This window comes from Schistocerca cancellata, chromosome 3 (genome assembly GCF_023864275.1).
Source record: "Schistocerca cancellata isolate TAMUIC-IGC-003103 chromosome 3, iqSchCanc2.1, whole genome shotgun sequence".
Classification (NCBI taxonomy): domain Eukaryota; kingdom Metazoa; phylum Arthropoda; class Insecta; order Orthoptera; family Acrididae; genus Schistocerca; species Schistocerca cancellata.
In genome coordinates this window covers 307,577,672-307,601,004 of record NC_064628.1, presented here as the reverse complement: position 1 = coordinate 307,601,004, position 23,333 = coordinate 307,577,672, and the positions used below count along the sequence as shown (strand labels likewise).

Here is a 23,333-nt window from a genome sequence, read left to right as displayed (position 1 = left end):
ACATCTTTGAGAATCTTCTGAAGATACTATTGTCCTGTGCATAATCTAATTCGTGGAAAACGGGCATTTGTGATTTAGTTAATCTGGCCAGTATTGTGACTAACATATTGTGTTGTATCAAGTTTTCCCTTTAATTTGTGTATATATTATTTACATATATTGTAAATTAACTCTATTTTCGATTTTGTTAAAAATTACAATTAACCTCTAAAAGTTTTAGAAAACTACGAGTTTGGCCACAGATTTTTCTGTCCCCTTCAATTCTTACAGGGAATTAGTACTTTTTGACCTGTTTGAATTAAAAGACAGTCAGAAAACTTACTTTATGAAGTTATTTGTCACTGTCCTATAATAGATTTCACCAACAACAATGCAGCCCCAATGCGAATGCTGTTCTTGAACACTTGACATCTGTAAGCAGATAGAAATCACCCTGACTAAGTTATTGTCAAATGATTGGCAGCTGCTGTGAATTGGTGTGTTGGAAGAGCTCCTGAAAGTCATGTACCTATGGAACTGGTACCAAAGGTACCTGAAGTACTATTCTCTCCTGTGAATCCTGTCTGCCTGAAGTACTACCTTCTCCTATGGGTCCTGTCTGCTCTGCAGGAAGTGCAGTATCTTTCATTATTCATCCACTTGACTGTGAGTGGTGTGTCTGTGGTAGATGGGGACCAGGCAGGACTTACAAGGGAATAGTCCAACCAAACATGTCAAAACATGTGCTGAAATTTTTTATACAGGAAGAATATACCAAAAGAAACACCCTGCCAAAATTTCAGCTGTTAAAACTGTTAAGAAACACTGCAAGTAATTTTTTAAGAAGTTGAAACTTGCCAAATTCATAGCTCACCAGATGGCTGGAGAATTGTATGTCCCTACCAGAGCTGTGACAGACTGCACATGGGCTACATAGCAGATACATGTCCATGGCTGACGGTGTGTCATTAAACAGATAACACGATTGTGCGATAGCAATTTGTAAAGCAATTTTTTTTTTTTTTTTTTTTTTTTTTTTTTGTAGGTAGTTTCTCTAAAACAATTGTCCACAGTTTTTGTTCATTCAAATTTGAAATTCATTTAATGTTCATAATAATTACCATTTGCTTTTGTGGCAGCACAGAAACAACAGAGATGAAGCTAAATTAAAATTCATTTTGTTCAATGCCTAATGTTAAGCAGTGGGCAAACCAGTTTGGCTTCGTAAATCTGACCATGAACTGTATAAATGGAAGAAAGGCTTACATCAAGTATTAAATATGTGCCAAAATGAAACTCACAAAACTGTGAAAGAAAAACTATCTGAAAGATTTACTGTGCAGGGGGGCCACAAGGTCCCATTACCCCACATTAAATCCCTAAACTTGAGTAAATAATATGAAGAACGATCCTTAAGAGGTGTTTTCTTGAGATATGAACTATGTAAAGCTGCTTGTGAGAGGCAGCACACCTTTACCAATGGAGATCTCTGAGACTGGGCTCTCCGAATTGCAATTGAAATGAACATCGCTGATTTCAAGTCATCTTTGATCTGGATAAGCAGATTCAAGCAATCATACAGTATAGGAAGTCACAATACAATGAAGTTTACTTCAAGTGGAAATGTAGAAGAGATGTCATTAATTAATATCTGAGGGGAGGATGAAGCTTGCTGTTATCCCCATATCTACTGCGTCCAACACCGATCAGTCAGGTTTCAGAACTGCAGGCAAACTGCACTTTAGCATTTAGAGGCAAAAAAAGACAGTGATAAGTATGCATGGATTACTGTTTCTACAGCTTTACATCTGCCTTCAAGGATCCTGTGAGCATACAAGCTGTGGCAGGAGATTAGAGCAGCAGTTTCCAACCGCAGAGGATGTGGCTGGCAGTTGCTAAGGGGCCATGGCGAGCAGCTAGCATTTACGTGGCCTTGGAAAAACCTGAGCAACTGGCAGGGGCGCATATGGCTGTGATTTCGCACTTGGTGGAATTTATATTCCAGAGAAAAATTGATAAAAACAAAACTAAGATTGACATGGGGGAGCAAGTTGGCACTCATGGACAGAAAAATATGTAAAGCTAAATTATCTAGACGCGCCACAAAAATATATAATAATTTAAAAGTTATTGTTGTCTTAAAAATTGCAAATTTATGAAAGTTCAAAAGCTAATATCTCAGCAATGCTTTGGGCAATTAATATGAACAAAGTGTTTACGGGTGTGGCTAGTCAAGCTGCATTGAGCAGTCATAGCCGATTTAGCATAGTGTGTACCATTTTTGAATGGGAAGTCAGAATATAGGATTTGACTGAGAGAAACTGTGTTTTTGGTAATAAATAAACTTAAAAAGACGAAACTAGCAACAGCATTCTAAAGTTTAAAGAGTTAGACCAGTAATTAAATCTGTATTTTTAATTGTTTATTTATGTTTAGTGTCAAAAATCCAGGAAAAGCAAAATTACACCACAAGAACATTGTTGTTGTTGTGGTCTTCAGTCCAGAGACTGGTTTGATGCAGCTCTCCATGCTACTCTATCCTGTCCAAGCTTCTTCACCTCCCAGTACCTACTGCAACCTACATCCTTCTGAAGCTGGTTAGTGTATTCATTTCTTGGTCTCTCTCTACAATTTTTACCCTCCACACCGCCCTCCAATACTAAATTGGTGATCCCTTGATGCCTCAGAACATGTCCTACCAACCAATCCCTTCTTCTAGTCAAGTTGTGCCACAAATTTCTCTTCTCCCCAATTCTGTTCAATACCTCCTCATTAGCTATGTGATCTACCCTTCTAATCTTCAGTATTCTATGGTGGCTGTTAAAAAAAAATTGGACTTTAAATTATTATTGCCCAGAAAATTTCCATATTTCTCAATATATCATTTACGTTTTTGTGTTTAGTTTTTGAATATTCATAATTCTTTTTGTCTAACAGTTTGATTTAGGCAGTCGTTTGGAGGGTGCATAGGGTGGCCATCTTTGAGGACAGTGGGGTTTGAGCAACGCTGAGAGATGGATGTGCTGCCCATCTGGGAGTAGTAGTGGAATGGTAGCCACGTTCGGGGACAAGAATGTATGTAGCGACGTTCGAAAGTGATCAAGGGGAGTACAATATAGTGATTTATGACAGTAGATAAGAGTTTATTTTGTGAATTGTGAACAGACTGTTGAGTGCTGTGATTGCAAACATATACATTTTATAGTGAAGTCTTGTAGCATCAGTTGTTAAAGACCACCCTTATGCAAAAGCCCCTCAGACTGCATTTTAAGTGTTTAGTGAATATATTGAAAAATAGAAATAAACTACTTGTTCAAATTATAAATCAACATAAGTGACTCAATATTTTAAATTTCACCACAATACCTGCCAGCATTGTTTTTTTATATTTTATTTCAGCTTAAAAATTGTGTTTATGACAGGTTTGAGCTGGCACCCTATGATGAAAAACAAAGCCAAACATTGAGACCAGCACATCTCTGGGCCACTCAATTATGCTGAGCATAACAAATATACATTATTTCGTGCCATAGCACATAGGGGCTCGAGCCAAACTATTCAAACTTCAATGTGTAGTGCCCAGAACCATTGCAATCCCAAGACACTATGATGTACACTCCTGGAAATGGAAAAAAGAACACATTGACACCGGTGTGTCAGACCCACCATACTTGCTCCGGACACTGCGAGAGGGCTGTACAAGCAATGATCACACACACGGCACAGCGGACACACCAGGAACCGCGGTGTTGGCCGTCGAAGGGCGCTAGCTGCACAGCATTTGTGCACCGCCGCCGTCAGTGTCAGCCAGTTTGCCGTGGCATACGGAGCTCCATCGCAGTCTTTAACACTGGTAGCATGCCGCGACAGCGTGGACGTGAACCGTATGTGCAGTTGACGGACTTTGAGCGAGGGCATATAGTGGGCATGCGGGAGGCCGGGTGGACGTACCGCCGAATTGCTCAACACGTGGGGCGTGAGGTCTCCACAGTACATCGATGTTGTCGCCAGTGGTCGGCAGAAGGTGCACGTGCCCTTCGACCTGGGACCGGACCACAGCGACGCACGGATGCATGCCAAGACCGTAGGATCCTACGCAGTGCCGTAGGGGACCGCACCGCCACTTCCCAGCAAATTAGGGACACTGTTGCTCCTGGGGTATCGGCGAGGACCATTCGCAACCGTCTCCATGAAGCTGGGCTACGGTCCCACACACCGTTAGGCCGTCTTCTGCTCACGCCCCAACATCGTGCAGCCCGCCTCCAGTGGTGTCGCGACAGGCGTGAATGGAGGGACGAATGGAGACGTGTCGTCTTCAGCGATGAGAGTCGCTTCTGCCTTGGTGCCAATGATGGTCGTATGCGTGTTTGGCGCCGTGCAGGTGAGCGCCACAATCAGGACTGCATACGACCGAGGCACACAGGGCCAACACCCGGCATCATGGTGTGGGGAGCGATCTCCTACACTGGCCGTACACCACTGGTGATCATCGAGGGGACACTGAATAGTGCACGGTACATCCAAACCGTCATCGAACCCATCGTTCTACCATTCCTAGACCGGCAAGGGAACTTGCTGTTCCAACAGGACAATGCACGTCCGCATGTATCCCGTGCCACCCAACGTGCTCTAGAAGGTGTAAGTCAACTACCCCGGCCAGCAAGATCTCCGGATCTGTCCCCCATTGAGCATGTTTGGGACTGGATGAAGCGTCGTCTCACGCGGTCTGCACATCCAGCACGAACGCTGGTCCAACTGAGGCGCCAGGTGGAAATGGCATGGCAAGCCGTTCCACAGGACTACATCCAGCATCTCTACGATCGTCTCCATGGGAGAATAGCAGCCTGCATTGCTGCGAAAGGTGGATATACACTGTACTAGTGCCGACATTGTGCATGTTCTGTTGCCTGTGTCTATGTGCCTGTGGTTCTGTCAGTGTGATCATGTGATGTATCTGACCCCAGGAATGTGTCAATAAAGTTTCCCCTTCCTGGGACAATGAATTCACGGTGTTCTTATTTCAATTTCCAGGAGTGTATCATGCAGCATAACTTGCTGTGACGGTGTGAGAGAGTTTGAGACAAAGATATTGTTTATTACTCTGTGGTGGTCAGCGCTCACATAATTGTTCTTAGGATATAGAGCTTTTGTTCTTGTTAAGAGTAATTTTACAAGAAGAGAGCCATTCTTGTGACATAAAGATCGACGCCATTGCGAGTTTTTGATTCACATTGTAAAATATATGTGTATATGGAAGGAAATCAGTTAATAGAACAATAAAATATTGTTCATTTCAAGAAGGTATGTGTTATTCTACAACCAGTGTATACTTCGATTGTGATTTAATAATAAATACCAGCTTGAGAACAGTTCCGATGGGAGCGTTCAGTTCTAGTGAGATAGTTCGATGCTTTCTTTGGAAAAGAAATCACTTCATGGATCATTCAAATCCACAATTGTACCTGGACATTTCTCAGAACTGAAAGCAATCTGATTGCTATGCAACAGAGCCCCGAAGAATATTTCTCCGTACTTTGGTTACCACTTTCAGCTCAACACGGTATCTGCAGCAGCTGGAGCAGATTTCTACAACAGCGGAAGCGTGTAATCGCTATCAGTTTCACACATCGCCCTGTGTATGCTGTATGTATTTACCCACAACAGTGAACATACAGTTATTCACACTTATAGAAAGACAATACAAGGTGGTGTGGGAAACATTTCAGTATAAAGGTCCTGTAGAGCTAAACAGTAATTAGCCTAGTAGTAGTATTAAACAAATTTTCAAAGGAGCCTTTATATATGGCGACCCAGCAGCCGAGCAGAAACTTCAAAAAGGCCAGAACATTTGAATTACTAGCTTTCTTGAGCATTTATGCATTGTAGTGACCTTTCACGTATTGATTTGCTAAGTATAAATAGTGTTGCTACATTACTTTTACTAGAATTCCAGTATTTCAGTAGATCTAGTAAGACAATATTTTATGTGTTATCTATGTACTGTGTTTGTGTCACATTGTAAAATGTACATTAACAGCATTAGGACATTAATTTTTTTTTTTTTGCTTGTGTAAAATTGAATAGCCACTTTTGAAGGACTTATTTAGTGGAGAAACTGTCAATTGCTTATTTACATGGTGATAACTGGATCTATGTTCAAAGCCAATAACCAAGCAGGCATCACAATGCTACAAAATGAATTAAATAGTGTGAACGCATTGTCAACTAGTGCCACAGAATTTAATACCAGTGTAGTTAGTGATATGTCGATTATGGCTGAGCAAGCAGCAGTAATTAATGCGCTCACACCGTAGACACAAACGGGTGCTAGTTCCGACATTCATATGTCTAGTGAAGTCCACGGAAATATGCAGCAACCAACAAACAACATGAATTTCATCTCTGACACAGACGCATGTGAAAACAAAATGACTGTACCGAAAAATGTGTCGGTACAATCCTCATTAAGCCCAGTGCAATCGTCAATTGCTGAGAATACCGATTTGTTATCCCAGTTGATGTCAAGTTTTATTGTCATAACACAAGGGATTAAAGCACTGGAAACCACACCATCCACCTTTTCAAATGGCATGAATTGTAGATTCCAGGTATTGGAAACCACGCAATCTAATCTTGCAATGGCACAATCCACATTTGCAAATGACATGAATCGTAGACTCCAAGTATTGGAGAGTGCGCAATTTAATTTGGCTCAGGGGCAATCTAATAAACTAAAAGAAATAAATGATAAGATTACTGAAAAATTCTGATGTTTGGAAACAAAGCAGAGTCACTTGATTGCCAGTCAGCCACAACTCATAGTTACACAAGAACAACAGTATCAGGAATTAACAACCAAATACAAAGACATCTTATGTCGTCAAGATACACTAAATCAAGTGGAAGAAGTTATTCATGTACAGAAAACTATTGCGCAGGACATGAATACAATTAAGCACGATAACGAGCAAGCTGTCATTGAGCTTACTTGGAGGAGGGATACTCTCAGTCTCGAAGGTGAGAAACACATAGAGAAACTTTTCAATGAACTTAAGATCAAATTCTCTAAGGACATTGAAGATTGGGTGGAAGAGCAAACCGAGACAGTGCGAAATTATGTTGACCAAACCTTGAAAGAAACGGTTGCTAACATGCAAGTTAACAATGAAACTGCACAAAAACAACTTAAAGCAGAAGTTAAAGAGATTAACGAGAATAAAGGAGATGAATTTCCTGCTTGGAAAGCAAAGATAGAAAATACATTAAAAGCATGCCTGCAGGGTCTAGTTAATACTAGAGGGGCACATACTACTTGCAGTTTATCAAAAGCAGACATTATTCCTGATGAAACCAGTGAAACCGAATCCATGCAGCAATATCCATGTATTGGTGCATATTCACGTAATCAACCAGAAACAAATTATCAAGATTATCATTCACCGCAAAGTAGCCACCAGAATACACTTGTGACTATGAATAAAGAAAAAAATGCTTAAATATCATCAATTCCAGGTATTTATTCCTGAAAGGAAGTCGATCGATCCCGTGGTATTTATCAAGCAATTTAGAGGGATATTGCCATGAATGTGGAATGAGCATCAAAAAATTATGTACGTTGCAGGATTCATACATGGAGATGGATCGATGTGGGCATCAGAAGCATCCGATTGGTGTCAAGATTATGACCAATTTGAACGCGCTTTCAAGCAGAAATACTGGAATAAGGAAGTACAAGGACGTTTTTGACCCACAACCTTTTTCTTTCAAAAATGGATCTTTAAGAAAGTATTTCGAGAAGTATATATATAAAAGTAAATACTGGAATGAACCAATCCTGATGCAGGATATCATTCAAATATTAAAGGGAAAACTTCCGCTTGAAATTAAGGAAAAACTTCTACATGTGCCTGAACAACATGTGGAAGATTTTCTAGCCACATTGGATTCAATAGACATTCTGTTCGAAGAATCACGTGTGTACTATAACCAACCAAGTTACCAACCTAACAAATACAATAGTAACAACAAACAGTATGGAAACAAACCTTTTGCACACAATTCACCAAACCCACAGGTGAATTATTTCCAGAAAAACGTGAAATTTGGTAACGAATATCCCGACCAGCGTAATCATGACCAACAATGTGAACAAACATATAAACAGAAATGGAGGAAGAATAATAAGAAGAAGAAAGGATACTATCAAGAAGGCAATTATCAGCCAAAACGCCGATATCAGCAACCAACCCAAGAATATCACAACCAACCACAAACTTCAGGTTGGGTACCAAATGCTAATGCAAATGAATGGAGAAATCAACCACCAATAATAACTGACATAACAGAGCAGACATCTACTAATAATGGACAATCATCAAACTACACTCGACTGTCCAAAGCCCCGACGGTGCAGTCGAGGAAGTTTTGAGGGGTGAAAATTCAAACATCAATTTCTTTCGGTACAATGATAGCAGATTATTAACAGAGGAACTTCAGCAGGATATGATGCCTTGTCAAGAGGAACATATCACTGAACCTGTTGCGAAAATTCAGGCGGCAATTGAAGGCCTTACTGTGCAAGTTACTTTAGATACAGGAGCAGCAGTAAATGTCATTTCTGAGAAGTTATTTCAAAGAATACTTCAGAAAGCAAATCCTCCAATTTTTCCTGTTGAATTTTGTAGAATTGTCGGCCCTACTGGTCATAAGTCTTCTCAGGTTAAAGTGCAGACTCAGCTCCAGTTATATATAGGAAATGTAGCTATAAATTGCACGTTCCTTGTAATAGAAAAATTGGTTGAGGAGTGATTCTTCTCAGGGAATATAGTACCCATGGAAAGTATTGTCAGGGATGAAAGCTGCAAATAAAGTGGATACGTAGCAAACCTGCATGGTATTACCAAATTAATTACTTGCAACCAGTCTTAAAACCTGAAGATATGGTACATGAAAAGGTGCAAAAACCTGAATATTTGTAAGAACTTCAAAGTAAACAATTATATGATCTTCTACAGGAATATCATGAAGTCTTTCAAGAAAAACCTGGTGTAATCAAGGGATACACATGCCATTTAGATGCAGAAATCCAACAGATGCTTGAATGGGATCTGATCGGACCTTTGACAAGTCCATACTGTAGTCCGCTTCATGTTGTCCTGAAAAAAGGAAGAAAAGTTCATCTCGTGCTAGACGCATGGCAGATAAATAAGATTATTGTGCCCATGCGAACTTATCCGGAAAATATCGATGAGTTAATTCAAAAGTTCGAGGGGATAAAATACTTAACAAATATTGATCTGAAAAGTTCATTTTGGCAGGTGGCACTAGACGAACCATCAAAAAAGTACACCGCGTTTGTACATACAGGTAGAAGCTATCAATTTTAGGTTTTACCTTCCGGGCTAAACGTGAGCTCAGGAGTTTTTATAAATGCTCTAGATTATGCATTGGGACCTACACTTCGAAGCATTTTAACTTTGTTTGTGGACGACATGCTCATAGCTATGACCACATGGAAGGAGCATGTCGATTTACTGAGAAGAGTGTTAGAACGTTTCATGGAAGCAGGCATAACCGCAAATCAGCAAAAGTCCCATTTTGCTTGAGATAAAATCAAATTTCTGGGTCATCTTATAAATGAAAAAGGCATCTTACCGGACTCCAAGAAACTAAAGGCAAACAAAAACTTTGCAGTTCCAACAACAAAAAGGCAATTAAAGGGCTTCCTCGGAGTTGTCTCTTTTTTCAAGCATTTCATTCACGACCACTCTATTAATGCAGAACTGTTGTACAGCTTGTTGTGCAAAAATACTCCGTGGGTGTGGATGCAATAATGCCAGAACGCATTTGAAGCAATAAAACATGCCTTAGTCAAATGGTTCAAATGGCTCTGAGCACTATGGGACTCAACATCTTAGGTCGTAAGTCCCCTAGAACTTAGAACCACTTAAACCTAACTAACCTAAGGACATCACACACACCCATGCCCGAGGCAGGATTCGAACCTGCGACCGTAGCAGTCCCGCGGTTCCGGACTGCAGCGCCAGAACCGCTAGACCACCGCGGCCGGCTGCCTTAGTCAATTCACAAATATTATATCATCCAGATATGAGCCAAGAATTCGGTTTAATGGCAGATGCTTCAGAAATTGGAATAGGTTCATGCCTCTTCCAAGTAAAGATGATAGATAGAAAATCAACTTTCTGTCCAATAGCTTTTGCTAGCCGACTCTTAACTGCATGTGAAAGAACATATACGACTACCGAAAAGGAAGCATTGGCCGTAGTCTGGTCATTTAAGAAATTTTACTATTACTTATACGGAGCGAAGACAACAGTATACTGTGACCACAAAGCATTAAGTTATTTGCAAACATGTAAATTATTACATCCAAGACTAACAAGATGGATTCTATCACTCCAAGAGTTTCAGTTTGAAATTAAATACATAAGCGGACAGGATAATTTCATCGCTGATGCACTGTCTAGAATGCCAGATGGAGATTTGTCAACTATCAACATCACGGACAATCCGACCAAATTTAAAGTTCTTATAATGACTGATAGAATATATAGGAAACATTTTCTTGACATGTGTAAGAACTTGGGAAAACTACAGAATGAAGATCCTCGTTGGCATTCAATAAATGAAACTTTGGCAAAGCCTGGAAACGATGATCTGAAGAGACTGTACAAAGTTGAGGACGACATCTTATTTTTCAAAGGGCATCTTGATTCAGATAATTGGAAGGTGTGTATTCCCGAGAAGAATGAGAATGACTTAATTTTGTACACGCACATCACTTGTAAGACGTATACATTTCCAGCGATGGGCGAGGCATGACAGAATCTCTGACCAGAGAGTAGTATTTAGTTAGTTGTTGCTTGTCGCGAGTCGGCGTGAGTCGACAGTAGTCGACAGTCCGTGCTAATAAGCTGTAGTCGACAGTAGTCAGCGCGTGCGTGCGTGTGTCGGCAGTCTGCTCTGGTCGGGACTCTGGAGAATGAGTATTGTTGTAGAAGGTAAAGAAGCAGCCTTGCGCATATTTAATAATGTATGTTAATTGTAATTTAATTTGTTCCAAAAAAATGCCCCAATAATAATTTTTATAATATAAAGCAACTCTTTTAAAGAAAAGCATTCATTTCAATTTAAAGAATATTTCAAATGCATGTTCATTCCTTCCAATAATCAAAAAAAAAAAAAATATACGCCAGCATTGCACGAAGCTGTGTCGAGAAATTCCAACTTAAGAGCAGATATAATTGCGGTTTTTATTGAGGTAAGAATTTTTGCTTTTTTATTCAGAATACAGGGCCGAAGGGCAGCGCTGCTGTCCTCATAAAATTTATCAGGTTACTAAACTTTTTTATTATTTTGCTGTTTAGGAATTTTTCTGTTTCGAACTTGATATTAAATGAGAAAAGAATTTTGTGGGAACATTAAATGTGAATGCATTTCTGCACACAGACTATAAATGGGAGCCAATTTTGTTCAGAGATTACATTAAGATTAATTTTGTTCAGAGGTTACAATATTTAAAAATTCATTTAATTTAATAATTGTATGGGGAGGTTACACTTGGCTCATTTTCATTGTCATTTTTTGTAGGAAGGTTACACACTTGGGGACATTTTGGAGTATTAAAGTGTGCTCGGAAGATTCGAGCATATTGCCACTTCCCAAATATTCAGAGGAAAGTACACAGACAGTTAAGGAAATGTAAAATTTGTCAGCTAGCCAAGCCAGGAAATTTTTGTGTGAAAGATTTCCTACTTCCTATTACACCCACTAAACCACTGTCAATCATTTCGGTCGACGTCTGTGGTCTTCTACCATCATCAAGGGGAGGATGCAATTATATTGTAGCTTTTCTTGATATATTCACTAAGTATGTCAAACTCTATCCATTAAAATCAGCTACTGGTGCATCCATAGCCAAGAAGCTGGTCAAGGATTATATAGTCAAGGTAGGCAAACCAGAGGCTATTCTTTCTGAAAATGGATCAATGTTCACTGGATTTCGTTGGAGGCAAACATTAACCAGTTGTGGTATAAAACAAATTCTAACATCAGTGTACCACCCTTCGGCGAATCCTGTGGAATGAAATTTTCATGAATTAAACTGGTTCATGAGAACATATTGCCACAACCAGCAACCCAAATGGATCGATTATCTTGACAATTTTCAGGAAATTGTAAACAATATGCCACATACTACGACAGAATACACCCCATACGAACTGATGTTTGGAAAACAGGAACAGAATGACTGGATATGACCAATTCCTAAAGTAGCTATTAACAAAATAGACCTACAAAATAAAGTACAATAATCCTTACTCAATATAATGGACAAGGCAAGGAAAAGGAAAATATATTTTGACAATCAACTTGGAAAAATAAAAACATATGAAGTGAAAGACCAAGTTTTAGTAAAAACTCATCCTAAGGCTTCACTTATACAGAGGAAGAACACAAAATGGCAATTATTGTATCAAGGACCATTTGTGATTACCAAAATATCCAATCCAGGAACTTATGTTTTGAAGGATGTGAAGAATGGAAAGGTGAAAGGAATGTATCCTCATCACTTGTTAAAGGAATTTCATGATAACTGAAGATTGAAGATACTATTCTTATCAAATAATATTGATTAGATAATTTTCATTAAACCTATGAATCATACTTAGGATAGTTTCTTTCTTTTTGCAATTTATCACTTAGTTTTTCTTTTCAGGCATAATGTACGAGATATATGCAGACATTATGTATTTGTTTTCCACTGTAAAGATAACTGTTCTTTTCAGTATGCAGAGAGTTTAGCTATAGTATGAATGATTTCTTTTAAAAAAATTTTATTTAGTTGATAGTAATTTCAATCAGGTTTCACAATGCATAATGACCATGGGTTAGTGACTCAAATGAATCTGGTCTATGACAAGATTTTTCTTTTTTTTTTTAAAAAAAAAAGAAGCCTATTACTTTGTTCCAATCTTTTGTGATGGACATTGTCTTTATAATTGTACTATTGTTGTAACATACCTGTGTAGGTAAATTATGTTATGTCAGTTGTTGCTCGCGAAGTTACCAACTGAGCGAATGCCGATCAGTTACAAGCACATCAACAAGTGTTAAAGTCCATCTGAAGATGATGAGCATAAGTTGAGATGGCATCACCAGTTGGATTAGTGTATAGTGCATTCTATGGTTGTTGATAGAAATGAAGAACACCTTATGACTTCCGAATATTTCGAATTCAGGACAGAGAATTAGAAAGAACTTTAGATTAGATTCTATTTCAGCTCAGCATAGATCAAACACCTTTCCCACGGAACTTATACTGACTCTTATTTCCATGTTAACCATATGCAGAAAACCATAATAACCACGAGGATACAGTGAAATGGGAATAGAATTCAATCAGTTACCCGGAGATGAAAGATAGAAGGGAATCGTAGATGGACGTAAACCCACGCGTCGACGGTTCACCTCAAGACACAGAAGATTAACGGTGTTGTGTTTCTTTTGTGAACAGTGTTTAAATTCATTCAAAAAAATATCCATATTGTAATTTTTTTTCATTGTAATTCAATTAATTTTCTTTGCAAATGGGAAATACGAAGATGGTAAATCAATCCCGAGGTTTTCCTTAGTTTTCCTTTGTGTGGCTTGGCCGAATGGCTAGATTAACCATTTGAGACATCCCAAGATGTGTGACAGAAGCTTTGGGTGATGGTGAAAAAGGTTTCTGATCACATCACATGCCATCCTCGACAAATGAATAAAAGCAAGCAAGTAAGCTATGCATATGAGCTGCATCAGTAATTTTCAAGCAGCACGGGCTTTGTCAGCAGTATATGCACCCAAATCTATAATTTCCATTTTGATAGTCATTCACTTATACCAAAATATCATAAGAAATATAGTGGACATTAATACTCTGGTGGACATTAATACATCATCATAAACAATCACCAATATAGTGTTGCATGAACACTCGTGTTTGCTTTTGCCCAAAAACGTTCGTCCACAAGAGGGGCATATATGATGTATCATGCAGCGTAACTTGCTGTGAGGGTGCGAGAGAGTTCAAGACAGAGATATTGTTTATTACTCTGTGGCGGTCAGTGCTCACATAATTATTCTTAGGATATAGAGCTTTTGTTCTTGTTAAGAGTAATTTTACAAGAAGAGAGCCATTTTTGTGACGTAAAAATTGATGCCATTGCGAGTTTTTGATTCACATTGTAAAATATATGTGTATATGGAAGGAAATCAGTTAATAGAACAATAAAATATTGTTCATTTCAAGAAGGTATGTGTTATTCTACAACCAGCATATACTTTTATTGTGATTTAATAATAAATACCAGCTTGAAAACAGTTCCAATGGGATCATTCAGTTCTAGTGAGATAGTTCGATGCTTTTGATGTTTATATGGAGAAGAGTATCCTTAAATTTCAGTCATTCCTGCATTATCAGTTTGTGTCAGCACATTTTCTGAGTTGCTCTAAGCTTCTTCAGTATGCAGCACAATAAGCAGAGCAACAGCCATGACCAGTTCTTCCTCCACCAGTTTTCTGTCTAAATTAACCAGTAATTGCTGTGGCATGCTTGGAAGCATTGAGGAAAATGTTTGTTTTCATCATTAAAATGACACTTCACTTTATATTGACTAAGAGGAGTAAACAACGAATGGTTAAATGTTACTAAAATATACATTATTCAAAATACAGTATTACATTCAATATACATTATCATAAGAACTGTGTTACATAAATTATGTACATATAAGATTTATTTCATTCCAATAAAGTAAAGTCATGATTGATGGCTGTAGTCTGTAATGCAACATCAAATACTGCCTATCGATATGAACTACCTCCCACTCAAAACGTTAATAATAGATGACTTTTTTGATGGTTTGGGTGCCTCACAATCACTTGTCATTCTGGATGTTAGCACTACATGGCAATATGCCACCTTGTCACAGATGATAGCACACTAGGCTGTAAGGGCTGTACAAACTACTGCCATAAGCAGTTTTTCATGTGACAAAAATGAGTCTCTTTCTCTGAAACTGAGCCAGTGGAACTCACTTCACCTGTTCTGCAGAAACCTGTTTTGTTCTGTGTAAAGAGGAGACAAACACAAAAGGGTAGGGATCTATTAAGCATCAGCAGTTCAAATGTGTGGCAAATAATTGCACTCCTTAGGGAAACTGTGGCAAAGGACAGGAAAGAACACCAGGATTACTCAGTGTTTACACCTATTGGCCACATTAAGCATGTAAAAGAGGGTCTTCTGGCAGCCACTGGTGGAACAGTGTGAGACCAACTGCAGATTATGGTGCACATTGGAACAAACAATGACTGTTGTCTGCACTCCATACCCATATTTTGGTTATTCCAGTGACTGGCTGAGAAGGTTCAGAAGACCAGCCTTACATACAGAGTTTCAACAAAGCTCACAATTTGCAGCATTATTCTCAGAACCAATCCTGGCCCTCTGGTTCTGAGTCAAGTGGAACAACAAACCAGAGACTTCAATGGTTCTGTGACATGCTATGTTGCAAACTCCTGGACTTGTGTCACAGGGGTGAGAGCTGTAGGGATCCCCTAAAAGGCTCAGGTGTGCACTACAGATCAGAGCTGCTATTCAGGTAGGTGACTTGTGTGGGGTGCACACAAGGGTTTTTAGATTATGTGATTCTCCATCCAGTCCAGATAACAACCATAGGAGACCCAGAAGTATAAGTGTAAGACCTAAAAGAATGCTGCCTACCAATTACAGTATTAAAATCTTTGTAGTTAACTGCTGAAACATTTGCAACAAAATGCCTCAGTTTGAAGCACTCCTGAAAAGCAGTGAAGTTCACATAAAACTAGGTAAGAAAGCTAGTTGGAACCTGAAATTGATAGCAGAGAGATTTTTGGGGGAAATTTAAGTTTATATTGAAAGGATAGGCTAATGAGAAATGGAGATGGTATATTTGTCACAGTAGACAAGAAACTGAACTCCACCAAGATGCCAATTGAAGCTGCGTGCAAGACTGTTTGGGCAAGTCTCAGTATCAGGGGTGGGCATACATTGGTAGCTGTGTCCTTCTCATTACCCACCCCACTCACCACCTGATGTAACTGAAAACTTTAGAAAAAACCTCAGATTGCTTGTACATATTGTAACCATTGGTGGAGACTTTAATCATCCAATAATCAATTGGAAAATCACAGTTTTTTTAGTTGTTTGTCAGGATAGATGTCAAGAGTGGAAATTTAGGCAGGAATGTGCCGACCACGGTCTTCCGGCCAGCACCTTCCACCACAGTATGCCCAAGCCGTCTATGGCCGTACATTATGAATGAAAAAAATTATTTAATAAAATTTTATCGTCAATGATCCCTCTTGGGGGGTCTCCTCCATGCACAAGTGGTGTGCATGCCAAGATATCCTGTGAAACATTACTAAGTGACTTCTCTGAAAACCACCTAGAACAAATAGTTCTCTTGATGCACATATATTGGATCTAATGGCAACAAATATACCTGACCTCTTTGAGGTATTACACATTGAAACTGGTATCAATGAGCATCATGCAGTTGTGACAGCAATGGTTACCAAAGAGCAAAGCATAACTAAAACAAATAGGTTACATATTCAGTAAACTTGATAAAAAAATCAGTATTGTCATATCCTAATGAGGAACTTGAAACTTTCAGCACAGGGCAGGAGCAAGTAGAGGAACTATGGCTCAAGTTTAAAAGAATAGTTGACCATATATTAGATAGATATGTACCCAGTAGAACAGTTCATAATAGGACAGAATCTCCATGGTATACACTGTAAAGAAACTTCTATGAAAAAGAGATGTACATAACATAGGCAACCTGTACCTCAAATTAACTACACAAAGGTGAAAACAATCGACATACATAAAATTTGTACCCTATACTTCAGTTGACCTATATAGGTCAACTGAGGAGTGGGATATGATTTTTTTTTTTTTTTTTTGCCTTTGATACTAGTAGTATTGACTGAAAATTATCATAGCAGTACCAGTGTTAGTGTAAAAACCTACAACATAAAATAGGTGTAAATAATAGGCATAAAACAAAGCATAGGACTATAGATAGAGATGCTGTAGGAAATGCATTTGGCCATCAAGAGGGCAATGGACAAAGACAGTGACTTCTGTAGCAGAAGACTGTCAAATGATCTTCCACTAAACACACAGAAATCTGGTTGTATGTAAAGTCTGTTAGTGGCATCAGAATTAATGTTGAGCCCCTAGTGACGAGAAGGCAAATGAAACTGAGGGTAGCAAAGCAAAAGCTGAAAAGTTTACCTCTGTTTTCAAATGTTTCTTTATAAATTAAAAACCCCAGTTAAATCCTTGTACCACTGAAAACATGAGTGAAATCAGTATTAGTGTCAGTGGTGTTGAGAAACAACTGACATCATTAAAACTGAACAAAGCTCCAGAGCCCAACAGAATCCCTAGCAAATTCTATGTTGAATTTGCAGCTCAAATAGCACCTCTTCTAACTAAAATCTATCATAGATCTCTCAAACAAAAACCGTGCCCCATAGTTGGAAGAAAACACATGTAACACTCATCTACACGTAGGGTATTAGGAGTGATCTGTGACAGCGATTTGTTGTTGAATCTTAGAAAATCTTCTGAGCTCAAACATAATGAGGTATCTCAAAGAGAATGACTTCCTCCATGGCAACCAGCATGCATTCCGAAAACATGGATCATGTGAAACCCAACTCACACGTTCCTCGTTTGAATCGACGTAGTCAGGTGGACACAGTATTTCTTGAGTTCCAAAACGTGTTTGACTCAGTACCACATTTACAGCTAATTGTCAAAAGTGCAGTCATATGGTGTGTCAAGCAAAATTTGTGATGGAATTGATGTTTTTTTGGTAGGGAGGATGCAGCATATTATCTTGAATGCAGAGTCATCACCAGATGTAGAAGTAAGTTTGGGTGTACCTCAGGAAAGTGTGTTAGGATCCTTTGTAATGACATTTTAGACAATATTAATAGTAACCCCAGTTTTTTTGCAGATGTCTATAGTGAAGTACTGTCCAAAAGAAGCTGCATAAATACTAAGTCAGATCTTGATAAGATTTCAAAGTGGTGCAAAGATTGGAAACTTGCTTTAAAAGTTCTGAAACGCAAGACTATGCACTTCACAAAATGAAAAATAAATAAATAAAAAAAATGTAGTGTCCTATGACTATAATATCCATTAGTCACAGTTGTAATTGGCCAAGTCAATACAAATACCTTGGTGCAACAACGAAAATAATCAATTATTGATAACAATGTAAATGTATAGATAAAAAAAATCTACTCACTAAGTGATGGCAGAGAGACATCTGCACAAAAGTGTTTAACTTTTACAAGCTTTCTTCTGGCAGAACAGTTGAAGAGGAAGGAAGAGGGGTGAAGGAAAAGGACTGGAGAGGTTCAGAAAAGACACCCAGAACCCCAGGTCAGGGGAGACTTACTGAACGGGATGAGAAGAAAAAACTGATTGTTGAGGACTACACCAGATGAGATTTGAAAACCTGAGAGCTTAAAGGTGGAAGACAGGGTAATATGCAAGACAGAGATTACTACTAAAACATTGTGCAGGAATTAATAAGAGTGAAAAGCTAAGTGCATTGTATGTAACAAAGCTGGGACAGGGGTCAGCGAAAAATAGACACGTCAGAAAGATGTAGATGTCTTGCATATTCCCCTGTCTTCCACATTTAAGCCCTCAGGTTTTCAAATCTCATCTGGTGCAGTTCCCAAAAATCAGTCTTTCCCTCTCATTCTGTCCAGTAAATCTCCCCTGAACTGGGGTTCCGGGTGGCTTTTCTGAACTTTACCCCTTTCCTTAAACCTCTCCAGCCCTTTTCCCCTTCAACTCTTCCACCAGAAGAAGGAGCCACTGGCTTCAAAACCTTGTAAAAGTTAAATCCTTTTTGTGTGTGTTTTCCTCTGCTGCCATTTTGTGAATTGATGACTCTAAGAATACACTCACATAGGGATCACAAGGAAAATATTGGTATATTAATTACAGCATCCATAGAATCATTTAAACACTCACTCACCTCACACTCCATTACGTGGATGGAATGGAAAGAACCTCTAATAACTGGTACAATAAAATGTACCCAATTGTTCAGGATCTTCTATCACTTCATTTTAAGAAGCATTTTAGGAGGTTCTTTGGGTTATACAGCTGGCATAGAAAGCTTATTAGTGGTCAATCACCTCTTTTATTAAACACATTAAAAAGCAATGCTCTCTGACAATGGACTGATGAATGCCAGTTGGGACTTGAAAAGATAAACAACAGTTGTGTAATCCACAACTTCTTTCACATACAGACTTGTGCAAAGAATTTTATGTGGACAATGACAGTTTGGACTTTGCATTGGGAGTACTGACTGGATGAGTCTAACATGATGAAATAAAAGCCATCACTTCTGTGACAAAGTTGGAGCAGCATAACTACACAATAGACACTTCCAGGTCTGTGAGAATTCACCAAATTTAGATATTATTTAGCAGGTAGAGTTATTAAAGCATTAATGGACAATAAGACGTCTTTTCTTCTCTGAGGCAAACAGCCATCTTACTACATGAGCACTTGCCTTGCAAGAGTAACAATTTTGTTTTATTTATTGACCTCAAAGGCAAAGCACTGTACTGGACCCATTCCCAAGCATGTCATCAAGTATAGAAGGTATTAATGCAAATATTCCACAAGGAAAGCAATTGAGAATTAATTTGATAAAATATGAACAGATGAAGACATTTTGATGTTGGGGATGGAACATCTACACACAGTGTTGTGCACTGTGCACTTATGAGTACACTGCCAAGCAGACTGGGAAGTCCATTCACCCAGATAATCAATCATATGATGAGAGAGAAAAACTAGAAAATCTCATGGCTGTGACAATGTACCCTATGCAGGATTTGTCCCTGCTAAAGTCAGCAGGATAATGAGAAAATACAGTATCAAGTGTGTGTGTCCCGTCCACCAAACAATATCAGATGAGTACTTGGGAATGTTAACAATGACTCTGATTTCTGAAAACCATAAATTTACAATCTTTCTTGCCAACATGGTATGCCATATCTTGGGCAAACCACAAGAACTGTTGGCATCAGATGCAAAGAACATCAGTGCCACATTTGTCTGTCACAGGTGACTGTTTAACATTACGTCAAACTTGATCATTCGATGACCTATGAAGAGACAAGTACCCTGACACAGACATCTGGATACTGGGACAGCATACTGAGGGAGTTGATCACGATTCAACTGAGGGTGAACCTTATCAATCAGGACACAGGCCATCAGTTGAGTAAAGCTTGGGACCCTTTACTGGATCAATTAAAACACAGTGAATGCAGAACTCACCTGTACAGAAAAAACAACCATGCTGATGAAAGGGGAACAGACTCAGAACAGAAGATCCCAGGATAACCAAAATGGGAATGGACTGCAGATAGCTTGGACAGGAAACAGAGTACTCAAGGTCAGTGCCATTGTATGTGGATGGCATATGGGACAGATACCTGAGGGTGGCACCTGCAGGAGCAGACTGCATACAAGTGGGAAGGCAGACGGCACATATTATGGACACTCTCCATCCAATGACCAGTTTCAAACAGCACCTGATGAAAGTGGTGAATCATGTCACCAAAATGTCGTGGGATTCGACAGTACGTCCGAGAACTGAAGAATGACAGTTTAATACATAGTTGTTTTCAGTACTTGCAAGTATGACTTTGGTAAATAGTAAGTTATGATACTTTCTACATTTTTGTGAGCTACATGTGAGCATTAAATAATTGTAAGATTTAATGTTCCTAAAGAAGAGGGTAAGAATGTTGAGTACACAGTTAGTGGCATGAAATTTAATATGGGCACAGAAGAGAAACTGATATAATAAATAATTTAAAGTCAAGTAAACAAGAAGTTACTGTTCAAAATGATGTAATGATGTGTTGAAACTGAAAATTGGGAACTACCCATTGGTAATGATAGTAACAAGCATGGGAGTCAGAAGGAGAAAAAAAGGAACCACTGATGCAATTAAGTTGCTATTGAGCAAGGAGTTTCAAACTAAAATGAAACCATTGACCACAAATGTAATTGTGCCATTTGTTGTGCAGCAGCGAATCAATGATTTTATAGAAGCAGAACCCAATGTAGTTATTATCAATTCTTCCAGTTGGTCCCTTTACTTGTCTATGAGTGAACAATCAATCACATCCTTATTTTTACTCACTAGCCCTAAATTTTGAAAATGCCCTGAAGTTGCTAACTGACACATAATAAGGTACAATTTGCCAACTGCTGTGGAACAGCCAACAATTGTTACAGAACACCCAATGATCGTATAAGGAAATGAAAAGGGTGGAATGTGTTAACTGCATCTGTTGCATGGGAAGCTGGTCAAGTCAAATGTACTACTGTGGCCACAGTAATGGACGTGTCCAACAGTGTCACCTCATCATCACAAAAGGACAAAAGGTTGCTGAAGGTGGAAATGGTAATTGAAAGCATGCTGGTGGTTGTAGACAGAACACCACATTGCAAGATGATCAATACATAGCCCTAGGGGTGAAAAGAAAGAGACATCTCACTCTTAGGCGGATCACTGCAGAATTTGAAACTGCTGCTGGTACATGTGCCTCTGCCAGAACTATTTGCGGCAGTTATATCAGGCTGATTTGTATGCTTGAAAGCCTGTTAAATACATCTCACTTCAACTACACCATCACTGAGAAAGAGTTTATTGGTGAAGGTAGGATGTTGGTTGGGATCAGCAACAATAGTCCAGAGTGATGTTCTGTAATGAACCCTGCTTCACTGTGGCAAATGATTCTGGCCATCAGCTAGTGTGGAGAGAGAAAGAGAGGAATATATTACACACCATAGAATGTCATGGCCTAGGCATTGTGGTGTGGACAGGCATTATGCACAATGGCTGAATGCCATTACATATCTTTGTGCAAGGTACAATTACAACACAGCAGTATTGCTGGGAGATTGTACTGGATTCTGTATGCCTCATTTAGGGGTGCAGCAGATCCCAACTTTCTGTTTATGGATGACAATGCCACACAGAACTGCTGAGATGTCAGACAGACTGGAAAGTGAAGATACTGAATATATGGAATGGCCTACATATTCCCTGGACCTAAACCCAGTAAAACATGCCTGGGAAGCTCTTGGCAGTCTTGTTTTTCAATTAACACCACCTCCCAAACTGTGAAAGGACTGAAAATCACCTTGAGAGAGGCATAGGACAATATCCTCAATGATTTGGTAGCCAGCATTAATAACAGGTGCAAAATGTGCATTAGTGCCCAACGAGGGCATATTCCTTACTGAGAGTCTGGTATCGACTATTGTATTGGGATTCTAACCTGTGTCAAACATAAACATTATGTATGTCTGTTATCTGTCTTTCCCATTCTATACCACTTTTTGTTATAAATATACCACTCCACCTCTATTACTTATGTACTGTGTTTCACATCATAAATCATTGCCTGTGATTATTTCTGCCCAACAATGTCTCTGTTCCTTAGTAATCGTCAAGGAGTGTATCTTTAATTTCTAAATAACCATTATACAAGCATATGAAACATCTTAAAACATTAATAAATTCTCATACCTGTTTATAGTTCTCTCTGTGACAAGTATGCCAAGCTGAACCTTGAATCTCAGGCTTGTCAAGTAGATTTTTCAAAACCTGAAATGGAAGAATAAATATGACATTTTATATGTATGTAATTAGATGAGCCATTCAGTTATACAATAAGTTTCATAAATAATTATAGAGAAACTGTTTAGTGTGCATGAAGCTAATGATCTAAAATCTGTTGTAACACAATTGACTTCTAGGAAAAAATTATCATGGATTTGCAATATTAGTTGTACTGCAAACATTAAATTATCAGTGACTAAAAAATAAGTACAATGCTTCAACTGTTTTAGAAGACCATTGCACTTCAGATACAAATTGGACTGACTGAATAATTGTTTGAGATACAACAGGATGATGATTATATGGTCATAGTACTGCCCAGAAGCCAGGGTAAAAACAAACAAATCAATGTTGTCATTTACAGTGAAAGATTCATTATTAATTACATTTACCTAAATATTTTCATCCATTCAGTCAATATTGTCCTTTGGGGTAATCTTATGGGACAATGCAGCTAAATTTAAAAATAAAATTATTCTGCCAAAGTGTGTAGTAAGAATATTACACAAAGTTGATAACTTAACACTGAAGAAGTCTCTTGTGGACCCAGGCACT

General features: G+C 38.7%; 1 protein-coding gene across 1 annotated transcript in view; it reads right to left on the bottom strand.

Moving 5' to 3' along the window:
* Nucleotides 1-23,333, bottom strand: part of LOC126176703 (uncharacterized) — a 244,902-nt gene that overhangs the window by 172,531 nt on the left and 49,038 nt on the right. Inside the window, exon 2 of the mRNA XM_049923870.1 lies at nucleotides 22,686-22,763. Within this exon, the coding sequence (XP_049779827.1) occupies nucleotides 22,686-22,763 (78 nt within the window). The remainder of the gene's footprint in view (nucleotides 1-22,685; nucleotides 22,764-23,333) is intronic.